Genomic DNA, 16,392 nt, shown 5'->3' with positions numbered 1-16,392 from the left:
GGAGCAGCACCATATTGAAATGCAAAGTCGACCTTTCGAATCGTAACGGTGTGTGGTTTCAGTTTCTCAGGCTTTCCGAGCGGGAAGTCCATTTTTTTGTCCATTTCTACCTCTTGACTACTAATGGATCACACCGATACTCGCAGTGGGTGAGGTTTACAGAAATTGTACATAAGAGTTGCAGTACTTCATATTGATCATGCAATGTAACTGTGTAAATGTAACAAGTTACTACCCACCTCTGTATGTTAATCATGTATTTGTCATTCTATATTATAGTCTTCATATGTACGTTTTAGTTGTCACCACTTGGCTTTCAATTAATTGCTCTCTTTGTCTTTATTTCTCTTACACACTCACACACACACACACACACACGCACACGCACACACACACACACACACACACTCCCTTGTATTCTGTGTCAGGTTATCACCATGCAACAAAACAGGCGCCGTAATTACAGGCCAAAATAGAAAGGCCAGGGAGTAATTACAGATTATTTCGTGAACAGGCCTCTGGGACTAAAAACAAGTTCTCATGCAGCTTATTTAAGATGACAGTTTTCATATTTCTCCAAGTGTGACTTTGAAATCCCCAGTAGAGGGACCTGAATGGAGTTTACTGTAGCATAGTGACGCTGTTACGAAAGTTAAGTCTGAATGTTTCTGTTGATGCTGCTGCAGCTCCTTTATTCCCTTTTGAGACTTAAACTACGTGCTGTCTATACATTTTATTTTTGTTGTTTTTTTGTTTTTTTTTGGTCAGGCTATAACACAGTTGTGCGGATTCCAGCCGGAGCCACCAATATTGATGTCAAACAGGTCAGCTACTCTGGAAAACCAGAAGATGACAACTACCTCGGTGAGTGGGATTGGTGTACGTCCATGGTATTAAAAATGTTAATAGAAGACAACAGGAAATTCAAAATATAGCTTTCAGGTGACGATTTAATTTATTAATGGAAACAACTATCCAAGCTAACCCGGACCCGTCAGAAAGTTTAGCCCCAGCCTGACCCAACGCCTCGTTGAAACATAATTCCCTTTGCCTGACCACATTTGGTTCATTTTTCTGTGCCAAATTCATATTTGCCAAAATCACTCAAACAGAACCAGTTTGATACGATGCCCTGATCTAAAAAAAAATAAAAACAAAAGAGAAATGTTGAAAAGTTCCTGGTATGAATCGGTCTTTAAAGGAATCACAAAGCCGTTCATAAAAGGTGATCCGGTCAACTGGTCATAAACAGAGAAATCCTGTAATAGTGACCAGGAGTCGTCGGCCGAAACAAAATCACAAACCCATTCGACACTGAAGCACTGCAGAGCTCACTTGGCTTTGTTAAGGTCAAAGTTCATGATTTAAGAAAAAATTAGATTTAAGAAAACGTTCTAAGAAAAAGACCGGAGCATCTCGCTCATTATTCTCCTCACTTGTCTCATGTACAGACATAATGAAAGTTATGTATGTGGCAGTAAGTGTCAATTTTAACAAGTTATGTAAAGTAAAAAAAATAAAAAAAAAATGGTTACCTGTCTCAGCTTTAAGCAGAAATGCGTAAGGGAGACAGCATCCACAACGGTCAATGCTATTACTGGTTTTAGAACCACATTTTAAAACCATTTATCACTTTTTGACCCTGATCTGGAAAAGCTGTTATTTGTAACAAAAGGAAATGGAAGAGAGGCCAAACTGGTGTCCAAACGCTTCAAACAAATCTACAGCTTTCGTTGAGCTTTAGACAACATGGGACTTCCAGAGGGGTCCGTCTGGGTTGGTCGAGGCTTTTGTTGGGAACGCAAACGAAGTGTCAGCCATGTGAACGATAAACAAGGCTTTAATAAGTGCTAATTGGAAGCATGTGCAACCCAAAGCCGTGTGAAAGCTGTTGTACGGACATAAGGACATGTTTAGTGTCTTTTCTGTTGGATATTGTAGAAGAAAAAAAAAACCTGCTCAAGAATTCAAACCCAGAATCAAAATATCTATTTATGAATCTATAAAAGTTCAGAATAAATCAGTAAGACTGATTGAAAAGTTTGTTTTTCTCAACAAAACAAGCGAGGCATGATAGTGTAAATTCAGCATCTGCAAAGTTCGTAGTGCTGCGAATGATCAGCACTAAGAAAATTGTTTGTTACGTACAAAAACGCAGCTTTTTCCTAATTTGGCCTCAGTCGTTCTTGTATTTAATGTATTTAATTCTTCCGTCTCTTTTTCTTTCCTCCGTTAGTCTAAATAAAACGTTTCTCTTTTTTTTAATGCTATTCTTAAACCTTAATACACTTGAAAACATCCTGGCCAAATTAGTTAAGTGTTCTTTGGAAAACAGTGTTTCACATCTGGTGTCTGTCAGACATGAGGAAAGATTGCAGCCGTTTATGTCCCATGTAGCATGTAGTCCATGTATGCGGCTGTGTGTTTTTCAGGCACGTTGGCCGCGCCAAGCAGAGATCACTGTCGGTTGTAATTGGTTTGCTGGAATGCAGCAATATGTGAATTAGAGGATAAACAAAGTTTTATCTGGAGGAATAATCACATACATTCAGTTTGGTGAATGCCATCGGATTGGGATTAACTCCAGGTTTCTTGGTTGGTTGGTTGCTTACAAATGAACATCTATGTATTCATTTGTATTTGCAGTTAGTGGAAAGACTTTGTTTACATCGCGGTGCCAGTATTTGAGTGGAGCGCACCTCCGACTAACTCAGATTTGCCTGTAACAATGACTTTGACAAAGCTATCAAATGTATATATTTTTTTTCCAGCTGGTGTGCAATTATGAACAGAAACAATGAAATATATTCCACATCCTGTAAAACGCATTAAATATAGAGTCTGTTTTGTTTTAACTTACATAAAGTTTTGTTTACGTAGCAAATTTGGAAAAAAAAAACAAAAACAAAGTTACATCTATTTGAGTGCTTTCCACAGCATTATTTTAATTTGAGAAGAATTAAAAATAACCTTTCCTCAACTATCTCCTTCTTTCTTTTATTTTCAGCTTTGTCTGACGGCCAGTCCAACTTCCTCCTGAATGGGAACTTTGTGGTGGCGATGTTCAAAAGGGAAATCACCTTCAAGGGAACGGTCATCGAGTACAGCGGCTCGGACACAAAAGTGGAGCGCATCAACTGCACGGACCGCATCGAGGAGGAGCTCGTTTTGCAGGTACTAAAAAACGTCTGAGTTTTTGTTTTGTTTACCGAATCGTTTTTTTGTTTTTTTTGATAGATCCTCATTTTTTTAACATAAACCTCTGCAGAAGGTTCTCTTTGTCGCACAGCGAGTTTTAATCCCTCCGTTTAAAGATGTGACGTCTCAGTGTGGACGCCGTTGTTTCGGCAGGTCTTGTGCGTGGGGAACCTTTACAACCCAGATGTGCGTTACTCCTTCAACATACCCATCGAGGAGCAGGGGGAGCAGTTTGTGTGGGATCCCTCCGGCTCCTGGCTGGAATGCAGCCGCCTCTGTCAAGGTACGACCTCAGCTGTGCTGTGCAGACTCCTCTCAGTGGTGTGGGGACGGTGTGGCCCAGCGCATTTACAGAAGCAGGTGAAGGCTGCTGGTATTTCAGAATAAAATTGGTCCAGTGGTCTGATTGTGGATACCAAGTAAATGATGTCTCGGCACCAAATGACCCCTGGGGCGGTACAGGCTGGTGGTTGGGAACCGCTGCGATCTGCGGCTTAAGACAAACTGGACCTGTTATTTATGGCTTTCTTCTTGACTCTTCCATTAAGAAAAGAGTCTTACCAACGTTGTTGATCCCCTCAGCTCCTCTGGCGTCACTCTGGTCATCACGGCTGCTTCTCTGATTATTGCTCTCTTTCTCTGTTGTCGTTTGTTGGTCTACATTGGCTGCCAGTAAGTGTGAAACTGCCATACACCGCGTGACCACAGAGTCTCCCATTTGATCTAAGTGCAAAGTGGAATAATGTAAGGACAAACACAGACCAAATTTACAAGGACCTATCTAATGCCAGCCTTGGTTTTCGTCCTGTATTCAGGTGAGAGACGACGGAAGGCCGTGTGCGTTCGGGACAGCGATCACCTTGAAGTATCCGATCAACGCTGCGAACATTTACCTCGCCCCGTTGCTTTTACTGAGCCCTGCAACACCGACTGCGAAGTCAGGTGGGAATTCAGGAACCAGCACAGCCACGATACCGACACGCAGCCCTTCAACAAGCCCCAGCGTTCCCAGACATTCACGCAAACATCTTTTACTCTACAGATGGCACGTCGCGGGAAAGAGCGACTGCTCGGCGAAATGCGGCCCCGGCTACCGCAGCCTGGATGTTCAGTGTATGAAGTACAGCCGGATGAAGAGACGCAGCGAGAGGATGGAGGCCAGCGTCTGCGGCGACATCGCCAAACCTCAGATGAGGGAGACCTGCCACGGGGATTGTCTGCTTAAGAGCTGGCAGTACAGCGCATGGTCGCAGGTAACGTCTGCAGAGAAATAACTGTTGCGAGCTTGACCCTTATTGCCGAAGCCGCACTAAAAAGCCTCGTTGTGCAGTGCTCTAAGACGTGTGGACGCGGGATTCGTAGCAGAGAGTCTTACTGCATGAACAACCTGGGCCGGCGGTTGGTGGACAGAGAGTGCAGCGACTATGAGAGGGCGGTGACCGAGCCCTGCAACGACCAGCCGTGTCCAAAGTGGACAGTCAGTGAGTGGAGCGAGGTGGGCTCTCACAAATACACACTGAAAGCATGAATAATTTGTAATAGTTCTCCGTTTGCAACAAAGCCAAGCCTCTTTAAACCTTGTGAAATGCTGATTAAAAACTGCAACTACAGTTTTGCAAAGTCAAGTTTGGAAAGAGAGTGCTACAAATCGAACCCACGTTTTTTTTTTTTTTTAATTCCACATTCAAGCATAGTTGTCAAAAATAGGATGATATTTGTAAATTGTGCTGTTTTAGGAGTGGAATGTTTGATTTTATCTCTATACACTGGAACTGATAGAAATGATCATTTCATCCTCTCTTTTCCTAAATGCCCAAACACCACCAGTGTCTGGTGACTTGTGGGAAAGGAATGAGGCACCGCCAAGTGTCCTGCACTACGGGAGCCGGGGAGGAAAAGCTGAGCGAACATTTCTGTGACCCGTCCAGCAAACCTCCCACTGTGGGGAGCTGCAAACTCCCCGAGTGCGCGACGTGGCAGGTCGGCGTCTGGGGAGCGGTGAGTTCAGTGCACACACTCTCACAGACGTACTGTAAATTATTCTTGAACAATACTCAATGCGCATGCTAGATTGGTTAAAATAACTACATTTAAAAAAAAAAAAGGTTCAACTTATATAGGTTAGAAATGAAAAGTACAAGAACCACATGAACGCTTTCAGTCAATAAATCAGTGACGGGCAACCTTGATTAATTGTGCTTAGGTTGCACTGCACAAAGTAAACCTGTTATTTCCTGCATTGTACTGGTTACTTCCCCAGAAATAGTAAATGCTATTCTGACATTTATATGATTTCACTAGTTACTTTCCTGGAACTTTCCTTCACATTTACATTTACTCTGCAGAAATGTAGAGGTTGCTTTCTAACCTCTGAGCTTTAGATATTACCTGATATCTAAAGCTCAGCAGTCTTAGATATCAGGTAATTTTTACTTTCCATATCTTACCAGGTGTTCTTCTATAACTTTCTGTTTGTTTTCTGTGAACATACTGGCTCCAGTCACCAAGTTGTTTATAAAACATCCCGCATGCTTACGCTGAACTTTTAATTCACTTTCTAAAACTTACCAGGATTTTAACTGGAACTTAGTGCTTATTTCCCCTTTCACACTTCACTGTCAGTCATAAAAGTGACCTTTTGGGACTTTCCAAGACGCAGTCCTGGAACTGCGCTTTGACTTAATCGAACGTTATCAGAGACGTTTTTGGAACATTTTTGACTCTCGTTTTCGTGTGTATTTTGTCTGATAAGCAAGAAGCTCTTTGTAAATCCATCTTTCATTTTCTCTAAGATTCTTTCGATTTTCTCTCATTATCTATCAGTCCTTATTGGACTTTTTTTTTTCTTCTCACACATGCAGTTCCTGTCTTTACTGACGATTCCAACTTTGGATTCGGGTATTCGAGCGAATTCAGCAAACAACTCAAAACATCTATGAATGGATGTCATTGTATAGTTTATACATGCAAGGCTAATTCCTCCACGCATGCTTATATGAAATAAGATATTTGCAAGTGCTGGAGGGCATCTTCCCTTCTGTGCTCGTGTGATTATAAATTGCTGGTCAAATAAACCCATCTCAGCACTTCCTTTCACTCTCGCGGTGTTTCTAATCACAGTCGGGTGGCTTTGTAAGTGAAGGGGCAATTAGGTGAAGGGTCAGGTTGACTCTGTGGGTGAACTGCGTATAAGTGCACGTCAAAGTCTTAATCAGCTTTTACCTTGACGGACGTTGACTGACCTCAAAAAAGAGAGGGCTTCAACTATCTTACGCTTTCCCCCCGCCCCTTTTCTTTTTTTAAAATTTGTGTCTAAGCACGCGTGTGGTTCTGTGTTTCAGTGTGCAGTGACCTGCGGACACGGGTACCAGATGAGGGCTGTGAGGTGCGTCTTAGGGGACTACGGCGACTCAGTAGATGACAGAGAGTGCAACGCTGCAGCGAGGCCCAGAGACAGTCAGGTAGGGCTAAAGAGGCATTTTAAATAAAAACAACCAATTAAGCAAACTGCTTCCACACTAAAGAGTTTAGACTTTATTTGTATGTATTTCAGTGACAAAATGCAGTTTGTTACTTTTGTAAAGCAATGCATTCTGTTATAAGCACACCAACTATCATGTGTAAATATTCACTTTTTTTCAATGTACATTGGGTCTCTCCTGTTGTTTAAAGATTTTATTTTTATCTTTTCTTACTTAAGCATGACAAATGTACATTCCTTTTGCTTTTTCTGCTCTGGTACCAGTTAGAGCATCCGAACAGATTAACCTTTTTGTTTGGTTGGTGTAAATTCTAGCAAGAATAATCTGGATTTTTTTTATTTATTTATTTGTTTTTAATTTGGGAGATTCTGTCAGACAATATTTCAGTTTCTTATCCTAATCCTCTGGTGAACTGTGGTAATCTTCATGTTTTGTAGGACTGTGAGATGCCTGCGTGTCCACAGACGTCTGCAGCTCAGGTTACGCCTCGCCCTGACAACACCGTTCAGCTTGTGACTCAGTGGCGATTCGGCTCCTGGACTTCTGTAAGAACTGACGGGTTTGATGTTTTACCTGCGGCATTTGCCGAGCACGATGGTTTGTTCTTGTTATTTTACACGTGTAGGTAAAGGCAACGGCGGTAAAATCTGATCCACGCATCTACATTCCTGTGTATTTGGTAGAAACAAACCATACACAACCAACTGCTACGTATGGTTTTAAGTTTGAGGGTCTCTATCCAAATGACTTGACATGTTTTTCCATTTTTCTCCAGATAAAACTTTTTCTACGCGGCTATTATCTTTTTTTATGGTTTGGTGCTTTTGTAGCTTCGCTTTCTCTCTCACACAAATAAAAAAATGCAGACACACACACACACACACTCCGGGGCCTGGGCTCGGAGGCCCCTCCATCTCCCTAATAGTTTGCATTGTTACATAAATGAAAAGCAGATCTCACTTCAACATGACTTTACAATTTCCACAGTTGAATCGTCTCCGTCAGTCTGAACGTTGATGTGAGCTCATATGCCAAGCAGGCCTCTCTACCAGACACATTCAGACACGCACGCACGCACGCACGCACGCGCACACACACACACACACACACACACACACACACACACACACACAGATTCTCTCATATGCAAAGAGAAACACTTTCTTGCTCCTTAAAAAATCATTGTAGGTTGTATCGCATGTTCATCAATCAGTCGTGAGGTTTTTCCTCGGCTGCAAAAAATATTCTCGGTGCTTCTGTGGAATTTACACTATTGTACAATACATCGATTCACAGCAAAGCATTTAGATTTGTTCATTTTCATAATCATGGCTATGTTATTTTAATGATTATCTCAGTAATTTGATGCAGAAAGGGAACCCAGCCTAAGTCCAGACTCCAATCCGATGTAAAATCGTTGGTGAAAGTTGTTGTTTGCAGATATTATGCATCTAATCTAACCATGAACTAGTTTGTAGATAATAGTTTACAATAAAATAACAATCCCTAAATATACAAAGATGGCAGCCAAAAAATCTTTAGACATGTATTTGTTGGTTTATCAAATAAAAACCCAATAAATGCAATGAGTTTGTTGTATGAATGCTTTTGCAACTATATGAGCGATTTTTAAAAATCAAGGTTTTTGACTTCCATTTCTGTGACGTGACTCATTATTTAACATAATCAGTTATCCAAGTCTGCTTCTAGTACGGTTAAATTCTTTCCTTACACATTCCTGTAAAAAAAACAAAAAACTGTTTTTCTTTTCGATTAGAGTTGAAAACACTCCATTTTTAATCAAACGTTTTACCTTTCTCCTAATGCTCTGAAGCTTAAAATTTGTGCATTTCCTAATTAATCACTGCCTTTTTTTATTTTTAATCTTTTTCTGCGCAGTGCTCTGTGTCCTGTGGGAAGGGGAAGCGTGCGCGGTACGTCAGCTGCCGAGACGCTCAGGGCGGAGTGGCTGACGAGTCGTACTGCGCTCACTTGCCGCGGCCCCCGGAGTTCTCCACCTGCTTCAGCCCCTGTGGTCAGTGGCATGCTGGAGAATGGTCTGCTGTAAGTACAGCATCAAAGGCTTAGATACACATTAACAACAATTTAATAAATTATTTTAAAATCTCTCTAAGGCTTTGTTTTGTTTGTTGTTTTTTTTCAATTTAAAAGCAGTACTGCAGTGAAGCTCGTAGTTATTTAACGTCATCGTTCAATTTTAAACTCTCTGATCATATGAGGGGGAAAAAAAGTCTGGTTACTATTAACCCTTTGAAGCCAAATGAACTTCTTTGATGGAAAAAATAAGTCTGTTAAATTTAATTTGGCACATTAAATTGATTTCTCCTTCATTTTCTCCTTCAGTCGAAGCTTTACAAGTCTTCACGTCTTGAGGGGTAGCATTGCTAAGCAGTTTGTGGAAACAATTAAAAGTAACACTGTTGACTTTGGGCCAAATTCTGGACCTGGAAAATGTCCTAGAGAAATCTAATTAGACAAAGAAGTTCAAATAGTTCAGGGCGAGGAGTCCATGTACGATAGATTAGGCGGTTACTAGCCAGGGATCCAAACTGAACACAAACTGAATGTCAAAATGTTGTGAGATTTTGTTCGGTGGTTCATTGAGTGCCTGATGGGAGTCAATATCTGGAGAACGTTTTGTTTTGTAGACTAGGGATGCAGTGTTTCCCCTAAAAATCAAATCAAACATACCATGATCAAATCATGGTATGTTTCCATCCCTATGTGGGTGCTTTGCTGCTCTCAAACCAGGTTTAATGTCGAAGCATTGAACGTGACACGAGTGTGCGTGGCTGTCGCAGCATCTGGTCATGACACCTGGTTGTGCAACACCTCTGAACTGTTGTAGCTCCTTCCACTTTGGATAATTTGGAGGGTGCTCTTGCAGAACAGGTTCGCCTGCAATGGCATTAATATGATCCCTCATTTTCGAAGAAAAACTGCAGTTCACCAACGGACGGATCGAACCCTGCTCGCTCCTGCGCGCCTAATGCAAACGTTTAAAAGTCCGTCTATAACTCTCCTTTGCTCTACTCCGAGTAGGAGACGAAGTAAATCTCCTACCTCTGATATACTTGACGATCGGACAGGAGTACAAAATAAAGCGCTTCATGCCCTACTCTTGAAACGTAGCAGAAATCCGGTCTTCGTCGAATAAAAAAGTTTAACCGGGAAATGCTCCCTCTGGCTGTGTAAGACTGAGCTTGGAAAGGAAACACGTAAGTGACAGAGAGAAAGATACAGAATCTGAAACGCCACCAAACACACCACCAGTAATAACCACCAGTATGTGTAAATGTATCATTGCAGATATTTGCTGAATGTTGTGATATTGCATACTAAAACCAAGGCATTTGTAACACGTCGTCACTTGCCATAAATGTTTGTATTTTATTTATTTATAACTTGTGTAAAACTCCAAGAAGTTTCACATTTTTACATTGGGCGGAAAAAACTGACAATTCATTTTTTTTCTCTCCGTTGTGCTTGCAAACATTTCCTCCTGACTTTCCCAGTGTTCGGTGACATGCGGCGTCGGACGGACCACCAGACACGTGGTCTGCTCCGACTACCACCAGCCGGTGGACCAGTCGTTGTGCGATCCCGACGAGAGGCCCGCGGCCGAGCAAGAGTGCACGGCTGCTCCCTGCCCCTCCGCCTACAACCGTCAGCACATTTACGAACAACCCTACGGATACCCTCAGGATCCGGGACGTCATCCGGGACACAGCAGCTGGAACGTCCCGTCCGCAGACAACCAGTGGAGGACCGGACCGTGGGGCGCAGTATGTTCAGCACAAATAGCACGTTTTAGACAAATAGCAGCGGGCGAATAATAGTGGTTTTGCCTGCACTTGAGGTATGCGTGTATGTTTTTTTTTGTTTTTTTTTTGCGCATGAAGACAATCTTTTGAACCAATTAGATTCGAGCGTGAGGAAGCAGATGGGTTTTGTCTCTCGAAGCAGAAGGCAAGTGGAGACACAGTGAACCTTATGATGTACTTTATGTTCCGACATGGATGTGTTGGTTAGCCTGTGAAAAAACAAAACAAAAAAAAAAAAGACAAAGGTTTCCACGATAAAACTCTGACGCAATGAAAGCAGCTGTAAATCCTGAAGGCAGATGAAGCAGCAGACATTTTGTTTTTAACCCGTTTGCAACGTTGCAATCCGTCAACTTGATTTGACCTTTCATGGTGATTTTATTCTGTCGAAATCGTCATGTTAGAAACAAAAAAAATCCTTCTTGCAAACTAATGGTTTTAATTTTAAATTACGCCGTTTACGCAGCGTCTAGATTCAGCCTGTGCTGTCCTCCCCCACATGGAGCCGGTACTCTGTGTTCTCCCTCCCATTAATGGAAGGGATGCATCATTATGATTTGATTCAGGGCCATTCGATTACTTTATGTCAAGGCAGAATCCTCTGACATTTTTTTGGAAGACGTTTGTTTGTGGTTAGATCATCTTGGCACTGAATGGTTATTGCTTAGAGGTTGAGAAATATCTTTAAACTACATCTATTTCCATCAGTAGATGAAAAATCCATAGCTATCCATGTAGGGGAAAAATATTGACATTAAAATCCAAACATTTAGTACAGTTCCCTTACAAGCCGCGTATTGGACACGGAGAGCTTTGTGGAAAAACCCCTTTGACCTCTCCTGACTACACGAAGAAAAGAACACATGGAGCTCACGGAACGAACTTGAAAGCTGATAACAAGATGGAACGAGTTAAATGCAGGGTAATCCAGCAAAAAACTGAAGCTTTAAAAGACCTGAGACAGAGGAGGAGCCTCAATAGCTCTGAACGTTCAGCCAAAGCTGCAGTGGATTGGTGCAGAGCTACGGTCCAGTTAAAGTGTAAATTTCCTTCAGCTTTAAAAAAAAAAAAAAAAGCACTTTGTAAGTCTGTCACATAGATTCCCAATACAAGCAAAGTAATTTTGTACAACTAAGGGGCTTGAAATACCTTTGCAGTCCTTTCATATCTTTTCTTACCAAGGCAAATAGAAACGGTGCTCAGGCGTGAAATAGTTTGAATTGAAATAAATATAAACAAACATTAAAGCCGAAGTATTTCCGGCAGAAACTGGCCAAAACAATAGAAGTTTACGCAGCGTCATGGCAGATCGGAGCGATCGATATATTTAAAGACCCACAAACGGAGCCAAATAATGCATCCTGATGAGCTGCGTGTTTCCTTCAGTGCTCCAGCACCTGTGCGGGAGGCTTCCAGAGGCGAGTGGTGGTCTGCCAGGACGCCGACGGGCGGAGCAACAGCTACTGCGACGAAAGGGTCAAACCTGCCGAGTCCAAGAGCTGCGACTCCGGGCCCTGCCCTCTGTGGAACTACGGGGTCTGGGGAGAGGTGAGACTATATTCAGGGTTACGGTCGTTCCTTGTACCTGACCTTTTTTTTTTTTTCTTTTCTTAAATTAGGAATGCATTTTTTATTTGCATTGAAAGGCACACAAAGACTCCTGAGCTCAAAGGATGACTCTGTGTTGTGCGGATGCATAACAACGTCAACGAGCACGTTATAAATTCATGTGATCGGTAGTTTTAGGATCTAAATGAAGGAGCATTGGAGGCAAAAACTCAGATCTGTAATTCTTCAACCCAAAGCAAAGTGAGAGTAAGATGTGAACAGAAACTGGAAAGGACAGGAATAAAAGCGGAAATATGAAGGTAAAATGTAAATGAGCATGATGGGTAAAAAGAAGGAAGTGTTATTAGCAAGTACCTGCCAGAAATATTGCTTATTGAAAAATGGTTGTAATTGAGCTACACATTTATTGATGAGAATGAGACGACAAGATAAAAGGAAAAGCTAAAGAAAGAGAGACAGAAACTTTAGGAAACCTGCTGCAGATCCTAGATTTGCATAACGATGCACGTCCAGGTCTTGAGAACATGCAGTGCCCGGCTCACGAGAGGGAGATGAAAGCTTTCACAGGTTACAAACTGTTTCAAAGAAACTTGTCATTGTAACATCACACGCAAAATATTCCAGTCCAGGTTTGAATTGTCCATTTATTGCCAGTTTTTTAATGTTTGTCCCCAATAAACATCAAAAGTCCTCTTTCTTGTGCTTGCAAATTGGAAGAAGATAATCAAATGCAGACTCGCGATAAAATCCCCAGAATCTGAGACAGTAAATTGGATCGTTTTGCACTTTGTTGCTTGGAACAAGTAAAAAAAAAAAAAAAAAAACACACACATCGGTTTCAACCCGTCTCGCCGAGCCTCTTGGAAAAAGGTTTGACACAGGCGACATTGTATTTTAACACCAATAAGAATATCCTCTGAAAACTTTTCCGTCAGCAGAGAATCAAATGAAAGATAAAACATCTAAGCAGGTGCGGTCTGAATCCAAATTTGTCAAACTCAGGGCCCAAATCCAGCCCAGTGCACATTTTTATAACTTGACTTTATGAAAAGAACCTTCAAGGTTATTGTTGTGTGCTTAAATATTATTTTATCAATCAGATCAGTTTTAATTTGCATATTGTCAAATCATATCAGCGTGACAAGATGGACTGGTGTTTATTACGAGGTTCTAAATGAGTTTTATCAGGACATTCTGCCACAACATTCGGGACCTTGATGTGGCCCAAAACGAAAGTGAGTTGGACGCCGCTGATCTATAAGGTGTGTGCTAGATTTCCTTCTTCCGTCTTTTCAAGACATAACATTCAGGTGCTGTAGAAAGAGAGCCTAGATTAATGGGAGAAAAGTAAAGCTGGCCCGTCACGTCTGCGGTCCCAACTAGCCAGAGCAGCACCAGAAGCTTGACGCATTCCCTCCGCCGTTTCCCCCCAGTGCACCCAGACTTGTGGTGGAGGGAGGAAGACTCGCCTGGTGGTGTGTCAAAGGCCCAGCGGTCAGAGACTCAACGACTACAACTGCGACGTCCTGGACAAGCCGCACGACGTGGAGCAGTGCAACCTCCAGTCCTGCCCGGGCGCCGCGTCCTGGCATCGCCGACCGTGGAAGCCGGTACGATAGTACTAATTTCACCTCCAACATTTACTTTCCTCAATTAGGGGGAGGCTGGGGGGGGGAGGGAGGGGGATGCATCACTGTGAAAAAGAGAGAGATCGTGTGTTACGATAATGGCTCCAGGCGGGAAACTGTAGGAGTTCCTGAAGTAAATGCCGGGTATCGAGCTTCACTGTTTACTAGCCGACTTCAGCCCACCCAGATGGGCCCCTCAGTGGCATGGTGCTGATTAGAATGCAAAAAAAAAAAAAAAAACAGAAAAAGAAAGCATGCAGCAACAATGCTGCTCCACCTAGAGCGTCATTAAAAACACATGGAAACCATTTTGGACTCTAGGCTTCAAATTAAAACCTGTAAATCAGGACAGTGCTGTCCAGCAGTGCCTTAGATTTATGGAGGGAAGTATTTATTTCATATATTAGGCGTGAAGAAAATAATCCCTGCTGTCTTCACCCTGTATCTGCAGTACACAAGTGTATATTTGTGTATAAGAGTTAATATTATGGCCTTTATTGAACAGCAACAAAGGCCTCTCAGTGTATTTTGTGTATGTATCGTTGTACAGTTTGATTTTATTTTTCCAAGTAGCTGTTTTTTTTTTGTTTTAATATTTTACTGGTGCTCCTGGTCAGAACCTCTCCCGTCCCGCGATGGGCAAATACAGTTTGTACAAAGGAACGTAGTTTTCATTCCTGTTTTTCATTGCGCTTGTATTCAAACTGAATTTAAAAAAAAACAAAAAACGCTTCATCTCCGTTTGAAGGTCTGGAAAATGTCCAAGTCGTCAAGCAGTTTGAAAAAAAAAAAGGTTGAAATGCCGTCCTAGAAATAAGAGTTAAACAGAATAAAGTGCAATTAAATGTAGTGTTATTTGACAGTGAGCGTCATAAGGAAAGGCTTATTTTTCTATAATATCAAGACGTTCTGTTTGGTTAGTGAAGCCTTTCCAGTCTGCCTCTGCACTTATCGTTGCAACCCACTATAAAAATGTATAAAACTCATGGAATGCATGAATTTTTACTGGAGTAGCATAATGTAACACTGAATAACAGAGAAAATTCCACATAAGTGTTGCATGATGAGGGAAAAAAAATCAACATCTTAATAAATAATTGGCTTTTTTCCTCCTAATATTTTACTAGGATGTATGACTCTCCATTGCCCCCAGAATTGTTTTTTCTGTATTACATTTTCGCATATTTTCCCTCGAGTTGACTTGTGCCCTGTTGCAGAGGGAGCAGGTCACGGCTCAACAACACGTCTTAGAGGATATTCTGGATTTATCTTGTTTATCTTAAGGTTCGTCTTTGTGGTTGAGTCCATCAAACCAAACCCTCAGGTGATGTCAGCCTGTGACACCACCCGTCTCTTTTAGCCAAGTTCAGTGAATCACAAGCGGACAATATGTTGGTTTCTCAAACTGGGATGATTCATGTCTGTATCACGAAAGCAGCCATGCAGCATAACGATCGGAATAATACTAAGAGATGGTTTATTTGTACAAAATTTACCTTCCATCCAAGGCCATCTCAGTCTTCAGACCAAGATTGTTTAGAAAACATGTTGGGTGAGTTGAAGAGAGCGAAAGAGAGAACTGGGCCTCTGGACGATGTAGAGAAACTGTGCAGAGACGAGAGTTTAAAGGTTACGCCTTCTCTGTTTGCTTCAGTCTTGTGAAATGAGTAGCAGAAGACTAAGAGGTGATATAAAAAGAAAAAAGTATTAGTATTATAATCAAGTATATAAATAAAGTTAAAAAAAATACAAATATGAATAAATGAGTAACTGAATAAATATGCTAAAATTAAAAGTAATTTTTTTCAGAGTGAAATCATGCTACTCCAATAAAAAAAAAAAACTTTAAAGCTGCAGTAGGGAACTTTTATTAAAATATGCGTTTAAATATTTGTTAAAACTTTCACTATGTCCTGAGAGTAGAATAAGACAGATGATGTGCTTCTTAGCGGTGTCGATCATGATGGTGTACGAGCTGCTGCTCATAACCTCCGTCCACACAAAGCTTAAAGCCACTCAAGCTCAAGATTGCCAATTTGTTGCAGTTGTGCCAATGCCATAGAAACGACCTAACGCTGCAGGAAAGCGATCTGTCGGTGGTCATGTTATCGAAACGTCAAGATTCTCTCAGGACTCTCTGCTGCAGCCTTAAGGTTTGTCACACATGTGGCTCCATGTTGTAATTTCTCCATCCCATCAAGTCAAAAAAAAAAACGGATCATACTAAAATAAATCAACTTTTGCCTGGGATCTCAGCTAATCATGTCGGCTCTGCACTTCAGAACCAACACCTGCTTCACTTTTGCAAATGAGTGGAATTTGATACGAACAACATTAGCAGCTTCTGTGTGCTTCTTTAAATAGAATAGTGAAATGTTCTGGGTATTGTTAAGTATTATCAGGTTTCAAGTTTTAAAAGAAGTATTTATTTCATTACATGGGGTGCTATTGACCGCAAATTCAAACATCGGCACACAGATGCTTTTCCGGTCGTCCGTTGTCGTTTTTGTCTTTCTGCGTATGGCCAGTTTTCTTTTCTTTTTGTTTGTTTTGTCCTGAAGGATTTTTGTTCCAAAATAAACCATATATAAATATGTACGTATTTATTTCTTTACAACAGATTATTAATTGTTGCAGCTGTAATATTTTTTTTCCAGTTCAGACTGAACA

At 41.4% G+C, this 16,392-nt stretch overlaps 1 protein-coding gene across 1 annotated transcript in view; it reads left to right on the top strand.

Annotated features, from left to right (window-relative positions):
- Positions 1–16,392, top strand: part of LOC106907901 (A disintegrin and metalloproteinase with thrombospondin motifs 20) — a 91,704-nt gene that overhangs the window by 52,593 nt on the left and 22,719 nt on the right. Inside the window, exons 16-28 of the mRNA XM_088006473.1 lie at positions 769–864; positions 3,008–3,174; positions 3,352–3,481; positions 4,014–4,140; positions 4,241–4,451; positions 4,529–4,693; positions 5,026–5,196; positions 6,540–6,659; positions 7,118–7,225; positions 8,580–8,744; positions 10,217–10,486; positions 11,912–12,073; positions 13,528–13,704. Of these exons, the coding sequence (XP_087862599.1) occupies positions 769–864; positions 3,008–3,174; positions 3,352–3,481; positions 4,014–4,140; positions 4,241–4,451; positions 4,529–4,693; positions 5,026–5,196; positions 6,540–6,659; positions 7,118–7,225; positions 8,580–8,744; positions 10,217–10,486; positions 11,912–12,073; positions 13,528–13,704 (2,069 nt within the window). The remainder of the gene's footprint in view (positions 1–768; positions 865–3,007; positions 3,175–3,351; positions 3,482–4,013; positions 4,141–4,240; positions 4,452–4,528; positions 4,694–5,025; positions 5,197–6,539; positions 6,660–7,117; positions 7,226–8,579; positions 8,745–10,216; positions 10,487–11,911; positions 12,074–13,527; positions 13,705–16,392) is intronic.

This window comes from Poecilia mexicana, unplaced genomic scaffold (assembly GCF_051168715.1).
Source record: "Poecilia mexicana isolate PSO_F unplaced genomic scaffold, ASM5116871v1 scaffold_6, whole genome shotgun sequence".
In the NCBI taxonomy this organism is placed as follows: domain Eukaryota; kingdom Metazoa; phylum Chordata; class Actinopteri; order Cyprinodontiformes; family Poeciliidae; genus Poecilia; species Poecilia mexicana.
The sequence above is the reverse complement of the archived record's forward strand: the minus strand, read 5'-3'. Positions and strand labels throughout refer to the sequence as shown.